Raw genomic sequence first — 26,605 nt, forward strand, 5'->3', positions numbered from 1 at the left:
TTGATGTGCCCAAGGTCTGAAGAAAATGTGCAAAAAATTCAACAGAATAGTAGTCCAATTCTTATGCATGGAACAGGCAGGTTTCAGTAGGGGATGTTGGCTTTTACTGTGAGCTTATTTTTCTTCTCCCATAAGCCTTAGGTTTCACCTTTTTAAAGCTGGCTTTTTGACCTGTTACAAAGAAGTTGTTCTTGATTGTTGGGCTTTCTGCCTTAGTCTGTGATGTTCATGACAAAACTTTCTTGGTCGCTACTGTGAAGAGATGCCCATCACGTAAAGTATGTTTGACTTCAGAAATGTGAAGCTTTTTTTCAACGTGGTTCTTAAGTAAACTATCTTTTGTTGGAACTGTTGAGAAGTTTCTGAAACTCTATTGCTCTAGAACTGTCAGGAATCTGTAATTGCGAAAGTATTGTGATGGAATAGATCTGTGTAGCTGATACTAGTGAGTTCTTCAACTTTTTCTGATCAAATTGGAACCTAGAGTTGCAGATACTTTCATGGCTAGGTATCACTGCAGTCAGCATTAAGCCTAAACTGCTCATAAAGTGGTAATTTTGCTGTGTACTTCCTCTATGTTCTTAGCTGTTTGTTCCTGCCAACTTGCTTTTGTTCATATTGATGTTTCAGTGCTACACTGGGAGCTGGATCAAAGATCAGCTCCAATGGGATACAAGATTTGTTTTGTTGTTGCTTATTTTCAGCTGGTATAAGAAAGAAGATGGGTTGATGATGAGGAGGAAGCAACTGTTTTGGCAGTAGCCAATATCTGTTTTGGAATGAATTAACTGTGTAGCTGTAGATAGATATTGTAATTCAACTAATCAGTTAACTGTACAATTATTTCACTCTAATATGTAGCTAGCATTCCACTAAGCTGCAGAGAATCCCATTAATCTTTCTGAAGCTTCAAGTTCTCAGAACATTTTTAATGTGAACTTAGTTTTGCTAATGTCATGTCATGGTGGGCAGTGCTTTATATTGCTGTTACCTACCAATTTTGAAAGGTCTTTTCCTGGCAGGTGAGGAAATGAAAGTTTAAATTATTTTACTGGCTGTCTAAGAAAATGGAAATTGTCAGCCTCAAAGATCAGTGTGTGAGAAAGTTGAGAACCAAGAGGATTAGACTGAGAACTTGCGTAATCTTTTCTATTTCAAGGGAGACTGACCTTCAGCTGTTGTAAGTTTGTGTGTATCCTCTCAATTCTGATCAACTGAAATGGAAGTCACAAAATAATTGGAAAAGTTTATATTTGGAAAAACATATTTTTTTCAGAAATAGCATCTGTTTTGTTGGACTATACTGTATTTTGCTACTTTGAATTATCTCAATTTCTGAGTCCTTATTATGATTTATGTACTAATACTAAACATAAAGCAAATCATCTGATGGTATTCTCAGAAAAGCAGAGGAAGCATGGAGTAAGAATCTAAAAGACTGACGTAGTTGTCCTGTTGTGTTCCTATTTCTTCTTGAGCACATTCCATGCTGGTTCACTGAATCCAAGTTAGAAAACCTTTAGGGTTTTTTTTTTTGTCTACTACTTCCAAGAAAATAAGGTTAATTTAAAATAGCATACTTTTGTTTGTATAGTGTATGTTCAGATGGTAATGACCAAGAGAAGTCAAGTGGCTCATTCAGAATCTTAAATCCATTTACTAATTCAGATTTGTGGAAGATGAAAAAGGAAACTAGTCACTCCAAAGCTTGTCATGAAGTAGATTCCTTTAGTTCAATTAATCAGGGCCACTGATTAATATATTCCGAAATCCTGTGATTGCAGCCTCAATGTTTATTTCAGTGTTTTCTAAATGATGTGTTTGGAAAGATCTGATGTCAGTGTGTTACATTTCTTGTAGTTACATGTGTGCTGTAACAGAGCATGTGAAAAATGTTAAAAGTTCAAAAAACAAAAGAGCAAAAAAATTTGTTTCAAATTGTTACCAGGTTTTTAAGCAAGCAGCTTCCCAGATCTGTTGGCATGGGGGGTTTGTTTGAGATGGATTCATTCAGATTCCGTCTGAAATGACTGAGTATTGTACCTAAAAAGAGCTTCCAGGTTGTAGAACACTTAATTGTGACTACACAAGGCCATTCTTTGCCCGAGGCGTGATAAACACTGAGTAACGCAGTGTGGCGTTTGCTATATCATGTCTTTCTAGCAGTGGATCACTGTGATGTATGTTATTGGAAGACATGATGCTCGAAGGAAATGTTGGGTTAGGGTAGTAAGCTAGAAACCAGAGGTGACTGTTGTGCATGTTGGATTCTGGAAACGTAAATTAGTGCTCTGCATGAATTTGGTTAGTAGCAATAAATATTTAATTTTTTAGGTTCTTAGGTTTTTTAGGTTTCCATTTAGGAAAAATGGAGATTTTCCTCTTTCCTCTTGAGCTGTTTTTATGAAGAATTAAGCAAAGATAGCAGGATAGTATGTATTTTTTTACGTAGTCTTAGCCAGTAGACCAATGAATCTGAGAAAAGGTACTGGTTATATTTTGTATGTTGGTTGTTATATACTTTGTCCTGGCCATAGGCCGTTACCATATTCTCATACAGAAAGTAATAGTGTTTGTAATATACTTGTTACATATGTTTGTAATATGCTTGTTATAACTTCAGTATGTTGTCTCAATGCGAACAAGTTTTGTATGTTACCTACCTGTGTTTCTGGTACCTTATTTCATTGACAAAAAGCATGTAAGTGCAGTTTTCTTTTGTCAAGTATTTTAGTGTTTACTGTGGAAAAAATGCCACCCTGTCTTGCTATAACAAGCACAAAGTCATACTTGCACAGGATACAGGACATCAGAATTTACTTCTTCTATTTTTAAATTACACTGTCTTTGTCTGCTAGATATGAAGGAAAGAACTGTGTGTTCTAGCACTTAAATACTCTTTTGTTTAAGAGGAATAATGACCAGTAAATGGTGACCAACTGAAATGTTAAAACATCTTGTAAAAAGAAGAAAGTCTGTCTATATCTCAAGGTTGTCTTCCTTATTCACACTTCAGCCATGCATACAGATGAAGAATTCTGGAGGGGGAAATGCCATCTTAGATACAGTGAGAAAATTGTTAAATCTTTTGAGAATGAACTCACATTCTTGCACTTGCTGATCTGTAGATTTGGATTGACTTAAAGAAGTAAGCAGAAGTGGTGCACAAAGCTGAGCAGCACATCATATGGATGATGATACTTTATCATATCAGATAAAGATAAAATATTTGGTTTAACAGTGCTACCCAGAAATATTTCACATCACACAAACGAGGCTGCGCTCTCAGAGGCTGCTGCAATGCAGAAACATTTGTTTTCTACAAGTGAAACTAAAGGCAACCACTAAACAGTGGGTCAGTAGAGACATAAAAGTACTAGCTAGAGCCATTGTATCAATTTGCATTTAAGTTTTTGCCTTTAATTTTTCACATTAAAAAAAAAAAAAAGTCTATGCAGAAGAGGCTTAGGAAGAAGCATTAAGGGCTGCAGACAGCTTCATTTCCATCACTCATTATGAGATTAGATCAGCTTTGTATTAGCTTGCTGGTAGTAACGGATGTAATAACTGCATGTACGAACAATAATTCTGGCTGTGCTGCAGCGAACTACTTGAGGCAGATCAGAGTGTCAGCTTTGGCCTGAGAACAGAGCTGAGGTGGCAGGCAGCTGGTGTGTCTGAGCAGAGAACCTGGCCAGCTTGTGTCATGCCAGGACTTCCAAAATGTGTTCTGTGGGCTTTACCTGGGCCATACCCCAAGGGAGACCTTCCTTCCCTCACGTGTCTGTGGTGAGTTGGAGGCAGGAGACAGCTGTAGCTGAGAAGCTGGTTTTGGTTGAATTCCTCAGACCAGTCTGTGCATTGGCATAGAGTAGGGGCTGTATTAGGCATGGACTGTGAATGGGCTGGTGGAAATGAGTGGTTGCATGAGGGTTGTACCTTCCCCAGCTTTCCCCCACGTATTCATAGCCTCGCTCAAATCATGTGCTACCAAATACATCTGTAGTGGAGATGTTCCTGAAGCCTGGATGTGCACTGAATGTGGCTTCTGCTTGTTGCTGTCTTCAGTCACTGTCCAGGTGTGTGGCCAGACTTAATGTGTGAGCACCTGCAGAGTGCCTGTGTTGCTTAATGCTTTTACAAATACAGCTCCAGCGGCTTTTTACAAGTAATAGCCAAGCTCTAGAAGAGGGTGTGATGATTGTGTATTTGTTGTAATGATTCAAAACTAGGTGAGCAGGAAGAGTAGATCTTCTATCAATGTAAAGAGCTTGGCTTACCTTTTCTGCCAATATTGTGGTTGTTAACAAGTGTGCTGTTTGGCACATGTTTGATCAGAGGTGTCTGGCATCAAAGTGGTGGTAGGGCCACTTGACTGGAAAGGAGAAAGGCCCTCACACTTGGCACCTTTTTCCCAGCCTGTTTCTAATAGAAGCTTCATAACCTATTCTGGGTTCTCCAGATTCCTGCTAGCAGAGGATTGTTTTCTCTCTGGTAGAAGGCTAAGGGAGTGTAGGTTGTCTCTGGAAGAATGAGATCCATCACAGTGAAAGTTAGCTGTTGATTTTTACCTGATGACAAGTGTGTTTGAGGCAACTGAATTATCTTAGAAAGCAAGCTACTCATTTGTCCTTTGCTTGACTGGAGCCTTTCCTGGGTTTTAATAATTCTTTTTTTTTTTTTTTTTAATTTTTTCTCTTTAAAAATAATTTTTAAAAAGAAATCAGTGTTGTGTTGCGTAACTTGTTGAATTTGTTTTTTAAATGGACATTGCAGAAAATGTTAGACCCTTATTGCTGGGCAGTTACTCTTTGACTAAGAGCAGCATTTTTAAAACACGCTTTCCAGTTGGGTCAGTGTATAGCTTGTAAATGTGTGTTTTCTCATTTGTACAGATCCAGTGTCCATCTTGCCAATTTGTCTGGTGTTTTAAGTGCCACTCTCCCTGGCATGAAGGTGTTAACTGCAAAGAGTACAAAAAGGGAGACAAGCTGTTGCGTCACTGGGCCAATGAGATTGAGCACGGGCAGAGGAATGCTCAGAAGTGTCCAAAATGCAAGGTAAGTTGCATTCTAGGGGTGCACAGATGTTAGCTTAAAACTGCTTAAATATTTATGCATTCTAAATATTTGTAGCTTCTATCCTAGGTTTGAAGCAAAATTCACACCTGCTGTGTAGATTCTTACCTTTGACCCATATAGAAAAATGGGTATTTTACTTACCAGTCCCTGAACTGGTTTCACAGGCTCTTAACATCTAAAAGAAACTTTAAAAAAATTTTTAGTCTCAACTTGTAATGAGTGTGTTAGTCTGAATTATTCATATAACAAAAATTTAAATAAATATAAAATTTTAGCAAAGTATGATGCTGTTCATCAGGTTTTCCAGAGACCTTGGAAGAATTGCATGAATTTGATGTTGGCGTAAAGCAGGAAGTACTTAAAGACAAGTAGGAGGTACTTTGAATTTTGGCAAATCCAGAAGATCTTTAGGCCTGTGAAAGGACTGACATTTAGCCCTTTCTCATAAATACTTTCAACAGAATGAAGTGCAGTCTCACGTTCTAAAAATGTCATTTTCTGTCCTTCCAGGATAGATAGATGCCTAATCACTTGAATGAATTTGAACAACCCCCAGTGCCCTTGCCCCAGTTGCCCTCGACAAAGGTGTTTGTTATGGCTGTTCACTTTCTTTTTTCCTCAGCAGTTGTCTGCAGCTGCTGACAGTAAGAACTAAAAATCTGGAGATACTTAGTTGCACTTGGAACCTTGCTGTGTCTATAAGGGTATACTTCTCAATTTACTAAGCTTCTTAATTTGATAATGGGAAAATAAACACATGTGGTGCCATAGTTTGAAAGACTTCAAAGCACAAAGAAAAATTAGTAAAGCTGTGAAATCCGTGGTCATTTGTTCACCCTTTCTCTTACATACACGTGACATTGAGTTTTAGCAACCTATTTGCTCAGATATGATAGGTTTGAGCCAGTTCTAAAAATGTTCAGTTTCTGGGAAGTCTTATAGTAACATTTTTTTTTTTCTTTTACAAACTTCCTTCTGGAGTGGACAGAAGTGTCTTATTTTGGTTTTAATTCTTTGACCCGTGTCCAGATTGAGTTTCTTGATGATGCATGTGTTGTTTCTATTGAAATAAGTCGTATGAAATAAAGGAGAAAATAATTGGTTACAGATTTGCAACAGTCAAAATTTTCAGAAAAGTAAAATAAATTGAGTGTTGAGTATTTGGTCTTTACTGTGAGACTAAAGCTAATGGAATCTAAAGACAGAAACTTTAGTAAGGTGGGTATTCTTTATTGAGCAAACTTCTAAAGCTATTGGTAACCTAGAAGATACAATTCTGATCAATGTCATAAATTGCGACAGTATTTCACGGATATCTTCTGGATATACACTTCAGTGTATGTAAATATATAGACAAAACTTCTTTTTGCTAGCTATATCATGATTTTTATTTCTCCATGATTATCATGTCTGGGCATGCAGTTGAGAAAACAGGAGTACTCTATGGGTGGAGGGACTGTATATAGGTAAATCCTTAGGCAGGTATTCACATGTTTTTCAGTGTTTTTTTGGTAAGTGCTTTGAACATGTTTGATCCTTCATAACAGTGGCTGCTAGTACTCACGTTAAATGAGCTTAAGCCTGATTACTTTTCACAGTAGGTGGATGCAGCTTCAGCACACCTGATAGAAACAGCTTGTATTTTATTGGTTCTCTGCAAGATATTCTTACAAAATAAAGCGTTACATACAAAATACTTAAATGTTTTACGTGTGAGTATAGTTAAGTATGTAAATAGTAGAAAGGGCTCCTTTTTTCCGTATCTTAAATTGATTTTTGATGCGTTGCTTTTTTTTTTTTTTTTTTTAAGAGAGATTTTTCTAAACTTGTTATATGCTGCTTGGAGATAGCATAGATCATTTCTCAATTTCAGTTGAGGTTAATAACTTAAATAGACTATGGTTCAATGAATGTGGTTAATGTTTTTCATATAAAGCCTGAAAAGAAGGAGAAAGTCAAATTGACTTTTTTAAAAAGCACCATGTGTAACTTCAAAAATTAACTGGTATAGCTGAGTAGATTTTCTTCCAGTTTACTTTAAGTAAGTGCTTAAAAGTGAGAGCTTTGAAGTTTATATTATATATCGGATTATAAAGCTCATCAGCAATGGTGTTTTCTCAGGTACTTGTGAAAAACAAGGAACCTGTCATGCAGGTAAATGAATGATAGGAACAAATAAAATCATGTTGGCCTTCTTCAGAGTAGAGGGGGATGATTGTATAGTCAGCCTACTGGCATCCCTTCTATTGGATGAAATCTACTTTCCACCAGGGTGTGACTTTTTATAGCACAGTCAGTTTCTGTGAATGCCTTTCCTGTTTTATTCATAAAAGAAGTAATTGAAAGTGCAGAAATCTTGAGATTGCCTTCATTGGCACAGTCATGTTGGCACACCTGTCTGGAATGACTTCTGACTATATCTGCCCTGCAGTCTTTTGCTGAAAGAAGTGCCAGTAGAAAATGTCAGCTTGTTACCTATGTAGAGTACCAGTTTCAGTAGCAGTTGAGGTGGAAGAAATTTCTCAGATTCTAGGTGAAGCTTGATCAGTACCACTGTTGACCCTCTGAGGACTGTCAGATACCCCAGAAGCTGCAAACTTCTCTTGAGGTTAGAGGCTTCAGTTGCACCTGAGCTTTCATCACCTGTGGTGCTTGCAGGGCCATTAAGTGGTGATGTCTATACCTGTACCTCTCTGCAAAATAAATATGGGTTGATATGGATAAATTAAGGAGGAATCATCACGAGTTTCAGCAAGAAAGATATAAGGAGTGAAGACTGTTCCTGGGGAGGGTCTGGAACAAGTAGTAGTCTTTGAGCAGCATACCCGTACCAGGTGAGACAAGGCTTGAACCAATTTGGTCTGCCTTTGAAGTGCTGAGCTAGGGATTAAAATACATAACCTCTGGTTACTTCCAACCACAGTTACTGTGAAATTTTATTTTATTTTATTTTATTTGTTGCATTATGGAGCCTGTGTGTGGGGTGGTGCTATTTATCCATTTTGTGAGATAGGAAAAACTTGTTTACCACCACCCCATTAGCAATGATTTTAGTTGGCAAGATTAAGAAGAGACGCAGTCTAGGGGAAGATGTCTCATTCTATCACATTATGTGCTGCAACAATGATTACACAGTTACTTCTAAGTTTCTCAGAACTATTAACTGAAATTGAATCCTTTAAATGTGTGCTAAGTAAGTAAATGCAGAAGAGTATATGGAGGTAAAGAAATAGTAAATAAGGTACTTCATGCAGAAAATGATTGGAAAAGTAGAAGCAGAGCCTAGGCAAATCACCTTAATGCTATGCTGTGGGCATTGTAAAAGTTTATCATATTTTTTCATATTTTTTTTTGGAATCTTTCTTTTAAACACTTAAAGACAAAACAAGTGAACAAGAAAAGACAACATCCTGTGCTTTCCAAGTCCCTCTTTCTACAGCAGAGCCTTTGTGGTGCTTATTACAAAATGCCAAATCAATTTGTGGTAGTAATGAGAAACAGTGGGGCCACAGGTGCCATGAGAGGGGAAACCCATCTATGGAGGGGTCATACAGAGTTCATAACTATATTTACTGTGCTGCTTTCTTTTCTAATAAAATTCGATGCTAATTTGTCTACTTGAGTAATAAAAACAAGTTTTCATCTTAAGTAAAGGCAAGGATCTTCTGAGATCCTTGGTTGTTTAAATGAAGGGGAAGAATGATGTAGGAAGTCATTTCTTACGTAAAAGCCTGGAAACAGCTGTAACTCATGTTTGATCTGAAGCATGCCTTAAAAAAACATAGTTGTCTTAGCACATCTGCTGTATGTGGGCTGCGTTGAAGTATTGCTTGCTTTCCTCCACTTCTGGGGTTAAAAATAATCTTTTTTTTTTTTCCTTCTGTTCCTAAAGATCCACATCCAGAGAACAGAAGGGTGTGACCACATGACCTGTTCCCAGTGTAACACTAATTTCTGTTACCGCTGTGGGGAGAGATACCGCCAGCTCCGTTTCTTTGGAGATCACACATCAAACCTCAGTATCTTTGGATGCAAATACCGCTACCTCCCCGAGAGACCACACTTGAGGAGATTAGTGCGAGGCTCTGTCTGTGGTGAGTGGATAAATGCACTTTGTAGAGAGCGGCATAAAGAGGTGACTGAGGCAGGTGGGGTATCAGTATCTTAAAGGTATGTGTGTATGTATAGGTTTAAAGAGGATGGGCAGCTTCTTTTTTAGCTATGTAAAAAATGATTTACTAAGTATATTAGAATACATTTGGAGTCACTTTCATGAGCATGGATTAGTATGGATTATGTGTGATTAACTAGTGTGTCCTATTTTGGTAGCTTGCGTTTCCTAACCTTTTTTCATAGTATTTAAGCAAACTGTAAATCTACACAAGCAAACTGACAAGAAAGTGTCTCAACATAGGGTAGCCTTAAAGAATAACTTTGATTCTATTGAAAATTCAATTTGCTTCTGATTACATTGTAGTGACTTCAGATACCTAAATAGACCTTCTGACATGTTGCAGCTGTGAAACTGCCACGCTGTAGTTTCACATGAAGATCTTTCAATGAAACAACTTGGTTCAGTTTTACCTTTAAAATTTCATGTTTCTATTTTCTCATATTGTTGTACAGCTACCTCTGTCAGCCTGTATTTCCGTCTGCTGATGTACAAATCAAGAAGCATTTGCTCAAGCATGCTGTGAAAGCAGTGCCAGGTCATGTAGCAGCAGAAACAGATCCATTGGATAAGTTGACTGTAGTCGAACAAAGGCAATAGCACAAGGTTTGACTGATGCAGTGGAGTCTGGCATCTCAGTTACATGTCTAGATTGGAGTGTGCCTGTACGACACTTGGGATGATTGTTCCCAAAAATTGATTCATGTACTGAACTGAGGGGTACCTGAGCTGTCAAGTAGGAACAGAGGAAAGAAGGAAGCATCTGAAATCCTAAATTTTCCACTAAACTTTTCAGGTCTTTTCTGAAGGGGTTGGACTCGATGATCTCTGGAGGTTCCTTCCAACCCCTATAATTCTGTGATTCTGTGAAGTTTTGTTCCTTGCTACCAGCTGATGACTAGCTTATTAGTTTGGTCATCAGTAGCTCTTCTAATAGAAAGTAGATCTCTATGATTTCAGTAACAGAAAGATATGAGACAATCAATATGTATTTGTAGGGTCTTATGTCATTCTAAAACCATACAGGAGAAATGAGTAAGAGCAGGAATCTTTTTAGATGAACCTCTGAGTGAAAGGTTTGTCTGAATAAAGCATCCTTTGGATTTGAACCTGACTTTGTTTTGATAACCAAAGCACTCAAGCTTATTCTCCTTATGTGTATATATAGGAGGACACTTAGCTGTTGGCTTTGGGTCTGAAAAAAAGATTGAACTTAAAATGCAACTATGTAATTTAATTTATCTCAAGGGAATATTGTGATTTTTTTTTTTTTTAAGGTAGTCTTGATTTGGTTTGAACTAGTGCACTTGTCTGAACTTACATAAGCACAAGAAAAATAAATTCTTAGCTTATTTGTTATCTTATGTATGCATTAACTTGAGTAATTGTATTTAGTTTGTGTCATGTAAAGCTACCTGTAACATGATAGGAAATAGTTCTATTAGGTGTTGAAAGCTGGAGACCTATTAACGAAAATGGGACATCACAGTGGGTGAATTAAGGCACAGGAATTGGAAGAAAACCGAAATTCAGCTCAGATGAGAAAATGCTTTCAGTTTACAAGTTGGCTTATGTCAAATATAGAGGTAAAGGCAAGAGTCTGAATGTATGGAAGTAGAAGTCAGCAGATCTGTGGTAAAAACTCCTGACCCAAATATGTTCCAGTGAAAATACTAGGTGACTTCCATTTTAGAGTAGCGCAAGGGTTGACACTAGACTCATAGGCCTGGTAAGAAGAATTTGCTGATCTGCAAAGTTGTAGAAAAAAAACTAAGAAACCTGCAGTGTATTTATAATGAATGTCAGTAAGTAATCCAGACCCCGTTCGTTTGACTTCTGAAACTTGTAAGGTTTTTGAACAAACTTTGTAAGAGGGAATTCAAGATGCGGAAATAAATAGGAAAATGGATAAAAATTCAAAACGATTGGATATTTTCACTGTTGCATTTTCTAGAGTGAAATTCCAGCACATGAGAAGTACTATTAAAGATTAAAGACAGTGCTGGCACTACAGCATGTAGGTATAAACTGTTTGTGAATAAATGTAGGCTTAAAATTCAAGGGCTATTTTTAAGTAGTTCACAGTGTTTCAAAAAAACTTTCAGTAAAAGCAACCACAATATAAGCTGCTTTGCTGTGATAGCAAGGGACTGAGTTCAGGGACATCGCGTTCTTTGCCATCCACGTGTAGAATTATGGGTAATGTTATCCCAAGATTAAACTTGTTTGATGCAGATAAAAACATAAACAAGTATTTTGTTTATATTAAAATTACATGAATATTATATTACCAAACATTACATGATGTCTTAATTTTTCCAATGCCTTATACATAAAACAAGCAGTTGACATTTTTTTTTTTTAATGAATGTGCATAATGCTAATTTTGAAATTATGTTCTCCTCTTTCTTGTTGTATGTTTTTTGTTTTAGGAAATAGTAATACTTGTCATTTCTCTTTCAAAAAGAAACAACTACTACTGGTTTAAAAGAGAATTAGTTTATATGCAAACGGTAACATGGAGGTAGTAATGAAATGTGGAAGCACATGTAATAGTTAAAATTCAGTGGTAAAAATGTGTATGTTCATAATTATAAAAGTATGCATAGAGAAGGCATAAGATATTTTGCTTTCATTTCCCTTTTTTAAGTATGCTTGTGGTTTGCCTTAACTAGTAAGCCAAAAAAGATTACTGAAGCTCAAATCCTCAGTCCAAATTTCTCCAGGGGTTTGTTTCCTGCGCTGTCATTGAGTTATTTCCTACAGCAATGTTCATCACTTTAATAGAGCTGAACCTGCCAGGAAATGTATTTGTTGGCTGTGACTTTTAGCTTTGCTTGTTAACACCGAAATCCACAATGATTCAAATAATTCTACATTGATATTCATGGCCTTAAATCCTTCTGTCATCTCTAGCTGGACTTGTAGCTCTAAATGTAAATACATTCAGTCTTTGTCATTAGGTGTTACAGTGCAAGACTGAGCTCTGACTGTTATGAGAGTCAGCAGAAAGAGGAGGCTGTAGCAGAGAACCAGGCCATTAAAACAGGTCTCTTTAGTAGCATGTAGAATATTTAAAAAAAAAAAAAAATTGATTTAGTGTAGTGAGATGTCACTACTAGCTATTTAGCTACTTGGCGAAGTAGTGGAAATTAAGAGAACGCTGTCTTTGCTGCCAGTAGGAGACGTAATGTGTTGCTAGATGCTTTTTCTGATGCATTTTGTTCTCTTACTATGGAGAAGAAATACTTATTTAAGTAAACATGGTGATTTTGTAGTCTGAACAGATAAGTTTCTTTGACTTGTTTCTACTAAATCTGGGTAGATGTAGTCCATAGAAAGGGAAGAACATTTCTTAGCAGATTGGCATGCTGTCATTTTCTGTTAAGCAGTAAATGTTTGTCACAGACTGTTCTGTAATAAAAATAAGGGGAAAACCTTTATGGCAGCATAAATTTCAACATTTTTCATTGACACGGTAAAAGGAAGGCATGACATTCAGAGGGACCTCGACAGGCTTGAAAAATGGACCTGGGGGAACCTGATGAGGTTCAACATGGTAAAGTGCAGAGTTTTGCACTTGGACTGGAGGAATCCCAGGCATCCATACAGACTGGAAGGTCCTTGAGAGCAGCCCTGTGTAGAGGGACTTGAGGGTCTTGATAGACCCTCTTCTCTGCTCTGGTGAGACCCCATCTGGAATACTGCATCCAAGTGTGGAGCCCCTAGTACAAAAAAGGCAGGGAGCTATTGGAGAGGGTCAAGAGGACGGCTGCAAAGATGATCGGGGACTGGAGTACCTTCCCTACAAAGACAGGCTGAGGGAGCTGGGCTTGTTTAGTCCGGAGAAAAGAAGGCTGCGGGGTGACCTCAGTGCAGCCTTTCAATACTTAAAGGGAACCTACAAACAGGAGGGGAATCTCTCTTTGGAAGGGTTGACAACTGCAGGACAAGGGAAAATGGTTTTAAGTTGAGGGAGGGGAGATTTAGGTTGGATGTCAGGGGGAAGTTCTTTACAGAGAGAGTGGTGAGGTGCTGGAACAGGCTGCCCAGAGAAGTTGTGGATGCCCCATCCCTGGAGGTGTTGGAGGCCAGATTAGATGGGGCCCTGGGCAGCCTCGTCTAGTAGTAAATGAAGAGGTTAATGGCCTTGCAAGTGGCAGGGGGGTTGGAGATTCATGATCCTTGAGGTCCTTTCCCTTCCTGGCCATTCTGTGATTCTGTGAAAACAAATGGTTTTGCAAAGGTGAAACCAGAAGAAAATATACTGGGAGCAGAAATGATTGATTTTTCTTGATGTCACTTCTCTCCCCACCTTAGCCAGATATGACAAATTAGAGAGGTGGGCAATGACCAAGCTGCATGAAGTTGAACAAAATCAAATATATTCTGTACCTGAGAAGGGGCAACCCTGGCTATACATACAGACTGGGGAATGAAGCACTGGAGATCTTTAGAGGAACTTTGTCCTGTAGCCAGTACTAAAAGATGAAGTTGCTAGGACTGCGAGGATGGAAAGCTGATCTGGAGATTTCATCCTCATGCTAATGAGATTCCTTTTGGTTCAGTTGTTGGAAGCAGAATGTTTGATTGCAACTAGAGTTAGTGATGAATTGATTTGTGTTGATTTGGTTATTGACCACAGGAAGGAAAAACAACATTTAGCTGTCTTACATTTAAGGTGCCATTTAAGTGCCACTTGAATTGGGTGAATCGTGTTCAGAATCAATTGCTACATGCTTGCTACATGGATGCACAAAAAGACAAGATGCAATTAAACAAGAAATTCTGTGTGTGGTGAGTAGTGTCTCAAACAGGATTTTGAAAGCAGCACATTTTTATATCTGATTGACACGTACTGCTGTCCCAACATGGAGTGCAAGATGCACTTTGTGCATAGTTTTGAGCACTGTGGAAGGAAGCGTGCATTTTGAGGATCCAGTCTTCATTATCAACTTTACAGTTACTTTGACTTGTACAAAGTCGCCTATGCACATTTGACTGGACTTCTTAAAGAGATGCAAACTTGTATTAGCATTTAAATTATGTAGATGTGACTGTTCAGATTTGTAAGTAGACACTTGTAATGTCTACTTAATTATATATACACAAGTAGACTATGTTTCCATATCCTAAGTGACTGAATTTGTTTTCTAAAGCTAGTATATGAATTTCTTAGAATGACAAAGAATTCTTTAATGAGATTTGTAAATACTAACCCCCCTCAAAAACAAAACAAAACAAACAAAAAAACAAAAAAACAAACACAAAAACCCACAGCCAAACCAAAGTTATGCAAAAAAAAATGCTTAGGGAAATAAATTTTCCCTTTTTTGTAGAAGAATCAGATTCTGTTTATCAAAACTAATGAAACTTCTCCAAAACATTTGCAAACATGGTTACTACTTTACTACAAATAACTAAATCTTCACATTGAGTAAGTCTGTAGAGAAATTGTCTGCTATTATTTTGATTAGAATTTAAAAAAAATTTTTTTAGCCTTTTACTTGCAACAATGTATGCAATTATCCTTAAAAACTAACTTTGGGCATTACCAGAAATGACTATCATAACCTAGACAGGCAATCAAAGGTTTTATTCTACTCTTGGACAAGGTTTACATTTGCTATTTGCTAGTGATCTTGGAGCTACCAGGAATAGGACAATAAATTAGACTGTCATGTCTCTCTGAGCCTCGTAGTCCTACACATGGTAATGAATGGTATATGTCAAACTGCATTTGAATAGAAAGCAATTTAGACATAGAAAACAGTATTTTACGTATTTGTTTTATGCCATCTTAATAGAAGATTATTTGAGTAAAATATAGGTATCTGCTGCTTTGCAGTGATTGGTGATGTTTATACTCCTAGCCATTAGTGATTTGTGTGTCTTGCTTACCTTATGTTAACTTGTTCTTTTATCTTTACCTTTGTAAAAAATAAAATTAAGGACTTAAATGCAATAGATATCTAAGTAGAAAAGGAATTTTGTTTCATTTTTGAAGTTTAACCTTTAGGAAGAACGCATTGATAAATAAAGGGAGATAGAGCTAGTGAGCTGGTTGTCCCATGATGATGAAAGGTCTCTATCCTGTAAGATCTTGTAACTAATAAACTACACAGTACTCAGTTTCATATTCACAGGCAGAAGGGCAAAGACAAACATTCATGCTTTATTGCTGCTTTAAGTTAGTTTGTCAAATGTAAATACGCAAGTTCTTAAACTGAATTAGCTTTGAAAACATTCTTCATGTGGCAAAGAAGTCACTCTGTTTTAAAAAAAAAACAAACAGCTTAACTATTCTGCAGATTCTGTTGGTGTGTACTTTATCACCAATTTAGTAGATTAAGTTTAGTAGTTTTGTACCAAACATGCCACAATCTTTTAACATTCAAATTACATGACTTAGCACATAGAAAGCTTATAATCAAAACAATTCTGTAAGCTTTACCAGAGCTTTAACAATTTTGAAGTAATCTTTAAGATTGTTTTTGTCATTTTTTTCTTGAGGTTTTTACATCACTCTACATTCCTTCCTGTACTTGAATAACTTATTTAAGGCAATGACAACTTCTGTGTTTACAGAATGCAGTGCAGTGGAATCTCAGGAAGGTCTGCCATTAGGGTGCCTAGCAACTAGAGTAATACCAACAGTACTTGCCAACTTTTTCTTCTAGGAATTAATGTTTCCTACTCACAACACTCCTGTGAAATTTAAAAGCTATCAAAAGAAAAGCATGAAAGGGACTGATTCATTTAACCACTGCAAATGCTTCCAAAATATCTCATTTTTCCTTTCTGCTGCCCAAATTAGTGGCTAAGGTTATGGAGAGATTTACATCATTGTTGAATGAAGTAATCCATTTATTGAAATCTGATACAAGTGGCTTGAGAGAGGGAAGGGCAGAGAAGAGAGAGATAATGAACTCACTTTTCCTCTCATTCGAGAGGTAATCTTTCAAACATATGCTTAATGTAGAGAATTGCTTAATTTCAAATCCATGTTGAAACAGCTGGGATATTAGTAAGCATGCCTACTCTGCTGTGTTTTCACACTTCTGAGGTGACTGACTTCTTTGAAATAGCTATCCAGCCAACTCAGTGAGAGATTCTGCTGTTCAGTTTAAAGTATTAAACACAAGAAAAACAATTTGGATTCAAAGTTCAGCTTTGGCTTAGGTGTTTCAGAGGGTATCCTGCCTTGCTTCCCTGTAGTTCTACAGATTATAAACTCAAGTTATGTGAACATGCTTCTTTTGTACAGCTTTTTAAAGCATGCAAAAACATCTGTAGAAACCAGCTGATCTCATCACCTTGAGCCAATCTAAGCTCTTAAAGATGTTGGTTTGCTTGGCTTCTTTCTGGTGTTGTTGTACTGTAGGATGTTGGAGGTGCCAGAGGATAGTAGCTTGATATCCATCATGTTCCTGTCACAATGCCTAAGGGATTCCAGAATAGAAATAAATGCAAGTTAACTGTTAATGTACAAAATGAGCTGTGCTCAGCCATAGTGGGTGGAGAGAGCAGAGAAAAATATAGATAACTCCTGTCTGAATTTGTACAGTGACTTTACAAATAGGGATTGTACCAAGTATAAAAAATAATAAACTGGCTCTTGTGAGAGGTCAGATATACAAATATTTGTGGATTACTCAAAAGGGAAAAATAGAATGCTTAATTTGAATTGTTCATGAATTATCTGTTTCAGCTGGAAAGCTACTCATCACACCCCTAATACTGATTCTGGGACTGGCACTGGGAGCCGTAGCTGTTGTAGTAGGTAAGAATAATATAAATGATTGGGTCTGATTTTGCAGTGACTTTCTGTATGACTTTAGCATCTCGGTAGGTTTATTTCTAAGAGACAGTCTCAGATCAGACAGACATTTCTTAGATACGTTTCTATTATGAAGCACATGCAATTTTTTAAATGGCTTGTCTTTGGAATCTTTTTCTTCCTTGCATTTCATGCCTATTGGCTTTATTTCATATTTTGCAATTATTTGGTTAAGGCTTTTTTGAAACTAAGTCTTTAATATAGTTAAAATACTGAAAGGGCTTGAGCAGTCTAACTTGTGCCCTCCCTTTTGTCACCTCAGTGGATCACAGTTCTAATATCTTGGCCATATGCGTGGCAAAATTTTGGAGGCGCCAGCTATAGTCGCAGTATCCCTCCATCTTGATGATGAAACAACAATAAGGAGAAAAAAAAAAAAGCAGTGAATTAGGCTGAGTCAATCTCAGTCTGATTTAATGCATAGACTGCCAAATTGAATTCCATCACAAAAAGATGAACCATAAACTAATGTGATATAGTTTCAAAGCTCTGTTAATGTGGTTGTATTTATTGCAAGTACAGTTACTCTAGCAACTGTACTCTTTGCCCTGTTTTAGTAATTTCTGCTTTAGAAATAAGCCATAAAAATAAAAATATTATTTTGCCAATACTTCTAAAGCCAGTAAAGTGTACTTTGCTCTAGTGATCTGAGATAATAAGTGCTGGGGAGAAAAATAAAAATGCCTTAAAAGTTATATTACTGCAAAACTGTTCTAATGTGGTAGCAGTAATACCCCGTCTGCTGTTAAAGTCCCATCCTGGGCATAGCCAGATAAGAGACAATCATGAAAAGCAGCTTGAGTAGTCCAAAAATATTATTTATAAGAAAGTTTTGGTTTTGAGGTGATTGCAACAATATTTATGGCCAACACAACTGTTAAGGTAATCTCAATATTGTACTTAACCATTTTACACCAGTTACAAGGTGGTTCAGCAAAACAAGGACATTGCAAAAGTAGCCTTGTGCAATTTGTTATTACTGTAGTGGTGTTTGGGAAGTAAATCTGCACATTTTCAGTCTGCTGGTGGTAAGAGAAAGGAGGAGGTACTTTTTTTTTGAGAGAGAGAGCGAGAGAGAGAGTACATCTAACAGGCAATTTTCTTACATGAATAAATCTGCGTTTTGGGTTTTTTCTAAATTTGTTCAATCATTTACAGCTTCTTTTTCTCAAAAGGCTTCTTAAAAACAAATAGATCATTGTCTGGGCAAGGATAAACATTTGGTGTTACTTCTCAATAGATAAGGACATTTGAAAAACAAAAATTATATATTATAGATATTTTTATTTTTGTATATAATATATGTAAATATATAAAAATGTAAAGCTTTTGTTGCATGTTATACTGGCTCAATTAAAGATTAAGAGAATTTTTAGAATTGGTAGTCTGCTGAAGAAGATATGAACCCTGAATTAAGTATGTTAAGTAGAGATTTCTTAGCTTTTAGATTTGCATGTTACATGTTTATGGAAGCAAGATTGTATTTAGGTCTGAGAATTTCCAAAGTACTGTTAAAAGTTTTTCGTTTGTATCTTATACAAAATAAAGCTTGGCTCAGGAATTAATTTGTCAGAGATGGGAGAGGGGTTAGCAGGAATTTTGTTGTAATCTAAGCAAGAGAAAGTGTAACTTAACTGATTGCCAAAGAGACTGTTGCAGGCTAGGTTTTATCTGCTTGTCCAAATTCCTGCTCTAAACTTTCTTGAGATATACAGAGCTGTGTCTTAATGCTCTCTACATATAAAGAAAGAACACGTTGCATTTTTTTTAAATGCCTTTTTTCTTATTTTCTTATTTTGACAGGTTTATTTGTGTTTCCTATCTATTGCCTTTGTAAAAAGCAGAGGAAGAGGTCACGGACAGGTATGCCCTGGTAAGGATGGGCCATACTCACTGAACTGAGCTGGTCCTGCAAAGGACTATACACGGTTTGTGCAACAGAGCAATACAGTGCTGGTAACGGCATCACAGCCATCGCCCTGGAAGAAGAGTGGGGGATCTCCTGCATCTTCTCTCAGCTGAAACACTACTGCAGACCAGAAAGCCTCTTTGCTCTGGTGCACTCTGAACAGGATGGGTCCCCTGACTGCTGCTTTTAAAATATTTTTTCTATTATTATTACTTTGAAGGGGTTTTTTTGAAAGATTTAAGTCTAAGTTCCTGAACTAGACAATCAAAGTCTGTATTTTAGCCACAACTCTACTACCGATTTGGCCTGTGAAGAAATCATGTAACTGCTAACATGTTCTGTTTGACTTCAGTGTTCGCCTTTAAGGGGGAAATGCTTAGAAGTGTTTGGACTCTTACTGTATACTGAGCATACTACTTTTGGTATTAAATACTACTTCTGTAAATAACTTCCATCACACAGCATTCTGTTCAGCATACCAAAACCCCATCACATGCCAGAATATGACAGCTGGTTATCTTCTGAGTTGTCCTACTAGAGAGCAAGAGTTCAGATTGCATTTGTGCAGCATGGATTGCCACAGCCAAATAACAGTGCCTCAGAAATATTCTTACTATTATTGAAACTTCATGATACTTACAAATATGCTGGTTGGTTTTCCTTTTGTATTTAATTTTTGGAAATCCATTAATATTGATGAGAAATTGGCGTTTGCCAGATGAGTAGAGCATTTTGAACCTTTCTCAGTACAAGAAAAGATTTCAAGGGTTTAGATAACAAGAAGTAACTTGAGACAAAACAGGCCATTGATATCCACTGAAATGTGACACAGAACATAGAAGGAAATGAATTTGAAGAGAAGCTGGAGACCTGTTCTTCTGTTCTGAACTAGCATATAGTACATAGTCTACACACTAGGGTGTGTGCAAGATTGACTTAATGAAATCCTATAACCTAAATAGCATGTACATTTGCTTTGTAAGTAGCCTACGTAAGTCTTAGAGTATCCACTGGCGTTTCATGAAGAAGATGTATGAATTCTGGTTAAAGGAAGTGATCGTTAATTATTAGGAGACCATTTCATTCTTATTCTCTACTTCCAGTGTCACTGTTCCTGGTGTGTAACAGATCTGAAGAGAATAACAATCCATGGCCTTTATTCCTGAGCTTCAGAGTACCTCTGTTCGTCACTGGACTTCTTTCTCATCACATCACTACAAGGGCAATGTAATTTGGAGTTGAGACTCAGTTTTTCATTTCTAGTTATAATCCAAATGTATCGTACAAATACAACTTAAAAGAAAATAATGAAGTTGTGTTAACAGTGATACACCAAAGTGAGAAAATTAGAAAAATACCTACTTATATTGAAAAGAGCTGTGGTCTTGAAGATTAGATTTGTAGTGTGAAGGTACTTTTTGAATGTTTGAAGACACGTATATGTGTATATATAGATGCATATTTATGTGGGAGATGGGAAAGGGAGATAATCAGTGCCCTAAGTCTACAGACTTCAAAATTAACACTCAGAAATAGTGTATCTTTTGAGAGGGTTTACTTTGTACCTCCTTCTCCGAAAGTTATTACACCTGAATCTAGTTGTAACTTTTAAGTAAACAGTCCACTTCCCTGCCAACATAATACTCCGTTATCATAAGATACTCACTCTGACTTCAAAGCCTCAGTGGAAGAACTGATGAATTCTGTTTACTTGGAAACACAAATATCAGCTGACCATAGTTGGCTAGTATGTGTCTTTTCAGACAGCTTCTGGTTTTGTTTCCTTGTTATTTTTTTTTCCTCTTGTTGAAACCGTGAACACAAGCATACTGTAACAGTCAGCAGTACTTTGCTTAATTTTTTGTTTGAATTTAAGGGCGTGTTAACCCTGTTGTCCTGTCAGTTGCAATAGTACCTTTGTAAGATGTGTTAATTAAGCTGGGAAGCAATGACATTTAGAAGTAAAGTTCAAATACTATTCTCAATGCAAATGCACCTGCTAATTAGATTTCTTCTTTTATAACACATCACTTTTCTAGTTCTGTTTTATCTGCAGGTTGGAAGCTGCCTTAAAATCAAGTCTTGGTTTTGAGTGTTTTCTGAGGCCATACATATCAGTTGTCTTTGGCTTACTCAGGGATTCTTATTCCTTTGTTTAAATGTCAAATAATGAAAATATTTTTGTATTATTTAGAAAATTTCAGACCTCAGAGAGTGAGAGATGCATTTATATATATAAATAGATTTCATTTTGCAATACAGTCTGTAATACCATGTCAAACTATTCCACTTGAGAATGTTTTAGTACTTGAGATTATCTGTAACTATACAGTGTGTTAATTTCCTTTCTTCTCCTGTTTCCTTATAAACTATGTGAGATACTCTTGCAGTTGTCTTAGCTGTATTTTCTCTTCTGTTCACTATTTTCAGTTTCTGAGTTCAGTAAGATCTGAAATTAAAAAGCTACAATAATGAGCATAAAGGGAAGAAATAGATCTGCATTTATTTTACTTTCAAGAAGAATGTTATGAGTGGAGGGAAAAGCATACGTCTCAACTCCTACATTATAATTTCATTCAGAGCATTTGGATTTTATCAGAACAGATTAAATGAAAGTGGTTCTTCAGTTTTTTTTTTTACATGCAGCAAAACTAGGCATATTTGACCATTTTAAGATGAGAGAGTCCAATCTCCATTTCTCTGTAGAGAAAAAGGTAGGAATGACAATATTTGCTTTTCTCTGTAGATAAGGAAAAAAAAATGCAGGAGCCAGGCAGAGTAAGAATACTGAAGTCTTTGTATCCATATAAAAATGTGGCCATTTGAATAATATGTAGCAAACAATTTTTCATTAACATTATATAGTACAGCCAGTTGAAATGTAAAATTTAACCCAGTAACTTCATCCATTGAAATTTAAATTTTACACAACTATTCTCATTATAGGAAATGTTACATTACATCAAAGTCATGCCATTTATTTTACAGTCATTAATTTTTTTACGGAAATTGGGTGAACTGTGTAAGAAATGTAAAAGATGTTCTTCTTTCAGGACCCAATGATATTTTGGCTTTTTTAACTGTGCTCTTAAGTCTGAAACCATCAGACTCTTCTATTACATCTTCATTAGCAGGAAATATCATCAGGCAGTCTGATTAACCTGCTAAGGTGGATGTTGCTATATGCCGAGTATCCAGATTGCATTCACCATATTCAGGATTATTTATTCTTCTAAGAATTGCTTGCTCATCAGTATCTGTATTCAGATTAAGTGCTTAAATCTGTTCTAAATGAGCTGAATTTCTTAGCTGTCTGGAAATCTTTATGTTAATGTACTGAGGCTCTTTTGCACTTGATCAGAGCTGCGTGCCCTGCAGAGGCTCCAGGCTGAGCAGAGCTTTGCTGGCTTCTGCTTGGGCAGGCCTCTGGGTTGTGCCAGTTGCAAGAGACTGCTTGCAATTCAGGCTGAAGCTGCTTTTTCACTTTGACCTGTCATCTCTCCCTGAATTTTAATAACCTGGATGGAGGTGCACAGCTTCAGCAGTGCTGGCCTTTGCTGCAGCATGGGGCCTTTGTGGACTTCTTTGCTATCTTTTTAGGGCCTGTCAGTAATTATACCCACTACAACTAAAATGTCTGTCTTGATCTTGGTCTTCAGATGAGACTGAAGTAACAAGAGTTGTTCTAGTATTGTGTCACTCTACACTTTCATGTATTTCATGTCTTCAAGTTAGCTCCTGTTTCCAGATCAGCTATTTTCAGGTTAGTATGACGTAGTTTGAGCTGCTAGAACCCTTCACAGTTTCCAATTATGCCTTCAAACTGGCCACTCCAGGTATGTGCTCTATATGCTGAGTAAGTCTGTATAGCCAAATAAATGCTTTTTTTTTTTTTTGTGCAGATCTATTGAGTTCTGGTTTTGGTTTTTCATTCTCTTTTTTTTTTTTTTTTTTTTTTTTTTTTTTTCTTCCTCCTTTTGCTCCATGCTGCTTTTCTGCTTTTGAGATTTTATTAACTGGGTCAAGTTTCAGGGCTCTTAACCATGTCTGTGGCAAGGTCTTTTTTTGCCTGCCTGTGGACTTTGAGTGTAGTTGTGTATTGAAAGAGCTCACTCAGGATACGTAACTGGAAAATAATTGTATGGTTGTTTTTTGTAAATATATTTGACATTGAGAGTAGGAAACTGGGTTGGATAGAAGTGAGTGTCAGAAGTGCAGTTTGGAGTAGCCCTGTGCTCTGAAAGACCCATCAATTTTAGTTCTGCACAAAAAAAAAAAAAAATTGTTTTCAATTCTTACCACCTTCATAAGCAGTCTACTCGTAATCTTTCAGATGTCATTAAAATACAGTGCACTTTGATCTTTTGTCTTGGGGCAGTGCAAATGTATATGAAAGGGAGTTTTTTTGTTTGTTTTTTTGTTACTACTGCTTACTTCATAACTCTTCCTGGTATGATAACTTTTTTTATTATTTACATATATTTATTGGTTTTGACCAATGTAAAGTTGTACTTATTAAAAATATTAATTAGCCTGTGTGACATTCAGTGGTATGTAGAAAGAATAATTCTGTGAGAGATTACAAATTCTCCAGTGATAGAATGGTTTCTCTTGCCTCTTAGATCTGAGAAACCATTTCATGATCAGTAGCCAAACAATTTGCCATGCAGACAATGAGCTTTTTTTTTTTTTTTTTTTTTTTTTTTAATTAGTTGTGGTAGTTTTGTTCCTGAGCAGACATTGCATCAGTCATAATTCTTGGTATGATAATTACGGTATAGTGCCAAGTTGTATAGGAGAACTATGGATTACTGTTATTTTATAATCTATATTCACCTCTGTTTGTTTTGCTAGTGAAAAGAATTATACAGAAGGAAACTAGAGAGAGAATCTCTTTGTATCTTCTAATTTTGTAGCGGGTCTGCTCCTGAAATCAGCCTTAGCCCTTTTAAATCAGGGAATTTATACGCATTTTATGCCAGCACAGTATTGGGCCAAAATTCTTTGGTATTCCAAAATACTAAGAAGTATGTTAACAGCCATAATTGACAACCATTATGCAGCTACTTGAAAATTTGATTTATTTCTGAAATGCAAAAGGAATCATAAAGGAAGATTGTCCAAATAGCATTCTTACTAAAGCAAATAGTCAGGGGAATGAATGTAAGTTTTTAATACAAGAGGGATCTTAATGATTTGACTTACCAGTAACATTAAAAACAACGTCCACAGAAAGTGTTAAATAATCTATTTTAAAATTCTAACAAATGTAAGCATGGTATAGGAATTGGAGTTATAGCTGTTTAATGTTTTTCAGGCTTAATGCATAAACTTAAGAAGGCACATGTATTTAAAAAGTAACACTGCTGGTATATTTGCTAGCTTTTTGTACTACTACTGCATGAAAGAAACAACTGAGCCTTGATTCAGCTGCAAAACTAGCAGTGTGGTCACTGCTGAAGCTGGCACATTGCTACAGTTATTTGTGTTTTATTTTTAATTAAAAAAGCAAGCTACCAAATGTGGATTGTTTCAGTTACTTGAGAGTGTAACTTCCTTGCTGTTTCTTCTGTACTCTGTGCCTATGGGTTCAGGATCTGTACTTGTTCTCCAGTAAGGAATGGAGTGCTTATTCCTTTAGTGCAACTAATCACTGATGCTCTTAGCCTGATGTTGAAACGACATAGAGAAATGAATGAAACCAGTGCATGCTTGATTTCAGTGCTTCAATTTCATGCTTGATTTTGGTGATGACTTATTTCAGGCTTTAATTAGTTATTTTGTTTAATTAGTTATTCCCTAGTTTAAAAAACAAGAAAAAACACATAAATTTCTAAGAGTGATTCAAATTGTCCATTTCTCAATACCTATTTTTAATTTAAAAACAGGTGTTATAGTAATTAATCTAAGAATGCATATCTGTGTGGAAGAAGTTGTCTTTGGAGTTTAGTTGACTCATCAAAACATGAAAAGTAGATCTGAACTGTGTTGTATGGATTGAAGTCTAGAGAGGTGAAAGCTATGTAAAAAATGTTTGGTTTTAGTATAAAATGGATTTTGCACATACTTGCTTGAACTTGTTGCATGCTTGCCCCATTCAGTGTTTTATCTTGCTGAAAACTTGACAAACTTAAAACAGTATTGTTGCAATTTTATTCTTCTGTTACTGAACATGATATTACTAATACAGTGCCACGTTTACCTCATTTTTAGAATGAAAATCTACTCACAGAATCCAAACAAGCTTTTCATGTATTTTAAATCTGTTTTGTAAAAACACTGATGCAGTCAAGAAATATTTTTCTTTCATGTCTTAAGACGAGGTATTAGGAAACATGTCTTCAACATGAGGGTGGTCAAACCCTGGAACAGGCTTCTTTGAGAGGTGGCTGATGATCTATGCCTGTTCAAGGGATTTGGACAATGCTCTCAACAACATGATGTATGTTTTGGTTAGCTCTGAAGCAATCAGGAATTGGGATTCTGAAGGTTCCTTCCAACTGAACATTTCTATTCTTATGCAAGTTGTGGATAAGGAGATCAGTTTTTACTCATGTACTAACTTTTGCATAAAAATGCAATATGAAGAGTTCTTTGGTATCAATTTACATTATGCTGTTTCATGTCCTGAAATTACAAGAACAGGTGTAGATTTTTCCATATCACTGTTTACCAATCTCATAATAAAATGTTTACCATATTTCCATTAATTATACACTTGATTTCTAACTCCTTTTCCTTTCAGATTTTATAATCTGAAACTGATTTCTGGAAATAGTTGAAGACAAAATTGCATCTTAGGAAATGATCACATTAGATTTTGCTGAGCTATATTGAGAAAAGATTGTTGTATTTATTCAAATGCAAACTACCAAAGTCTCTTCTTCATGACTTTTAATTTTGCATTTTTTTTCCAATTGGGAAGCATTTTGTTACAGAACTAACCATCTGAGTCTAAATAACTCTTTAGGATATATGTTGAAAATTATTTAAGTTGAAAATTATCTTGCCTGTGGTTTAGATGAGAATTAGTGGTAGTTGCTGAGAAAATATCTTCTGTGCTTCTGAGAAGGCTGTCAAAGCTGAGCTTCATCTTAGTTTTTCAACGAGTTGATGAGAAGTTTTCTCCTTTTCCCATTTCTTTCTCTATTTTAGTGTCAAGAATTCCCCTTAAGTTTAATGTGAGTAATGGGATGCAAGGTTAGAAAAGTGGCAAGTCATCCTTTTTAGTTTAGCTGTTTCTGGCACATGAAGAATGCTAGACAAAATTCAGTTTCATTAATAAAGAAGCCTCTAATTCCACTTTTGAGCTGCATAAAATCTATGTGCATTAGCGGTTAGAACTTTCTGCATGACTAAGAGTAAGCCTATAAAAGCTGGAGGCAGGCAATATCACTTGAATTCCGGTATTGTGTGTTTTATATAATGAGAAATTTTAAATGTGTAAGTGCCTTATTGCTTGAAACAAATGAAAAGTATTCTCCACCTTCCCCCAATAGAGCAATATCTGTTAAGTATTTCTGTTAAGTAGTCAGTCCTACACACAGATTGTTAAGCTGGACTAAATACTGGCTTGCTCAGAAGGTCGAAGAACGTTGTTAGTG

The 26,605-nt window shown here is 36.3% G+C and overlaps 1 protein-coding gene across 2 annotated transcripts in view; it reads left to right on the forward strand.

Moving 5' to 3' along the window:
* Positions 1-21,639, forward strand: part of RNF217 (ring finger protein 217) — a 55,693-nt gene extending 34,054 nt beyond the window's left edge. Inside the window, exons 3-7 of one of the 2 annotated variants that reach the window (XM_048937087.1) lie at positions 4,896-5,060; positions 8,974-9,175; positions 16,964-17,035; positions 18,896-18,965; positions 20,105-21,639. In XM_048937087.1, the coding sequence (XP_048793044.1) occupies positions 4,896-5,060; positions 8,974-9,175; positions 16,964-17,035; positions 18,896-18,965; positions 20,105-20,126 (531 nt within the window). In that variant the 3' untranslated portion in view covers positions 20,127-21,639. Of the gene's footprint in view, positions 1-4,895; positions 5,061-8,973; positions 9,176-16,963; positions 17,036-18,895 lie in introns of both variants that reach the window. The other variant, XM_048937088.1, reaches the window with a different exon arrangement.
* Positions 21,640-26,605: the final 4,966 nt, after the last annotated feature.

Source organism: Lagopus muta, chromosome 2, assembly GCF_023343835.1.
Source record: "Lagopus muta isolate bLagMut1 chromosome 2, bLagMut1 primary, whole genome shotgun sequence".
In the NCBI taxonomy this organism is placed as follows: Eukaryota; Metazoa; Chordata; class Aves; order Galliformes; family Phasianidae; genus Lagopus; species Lagopus muta.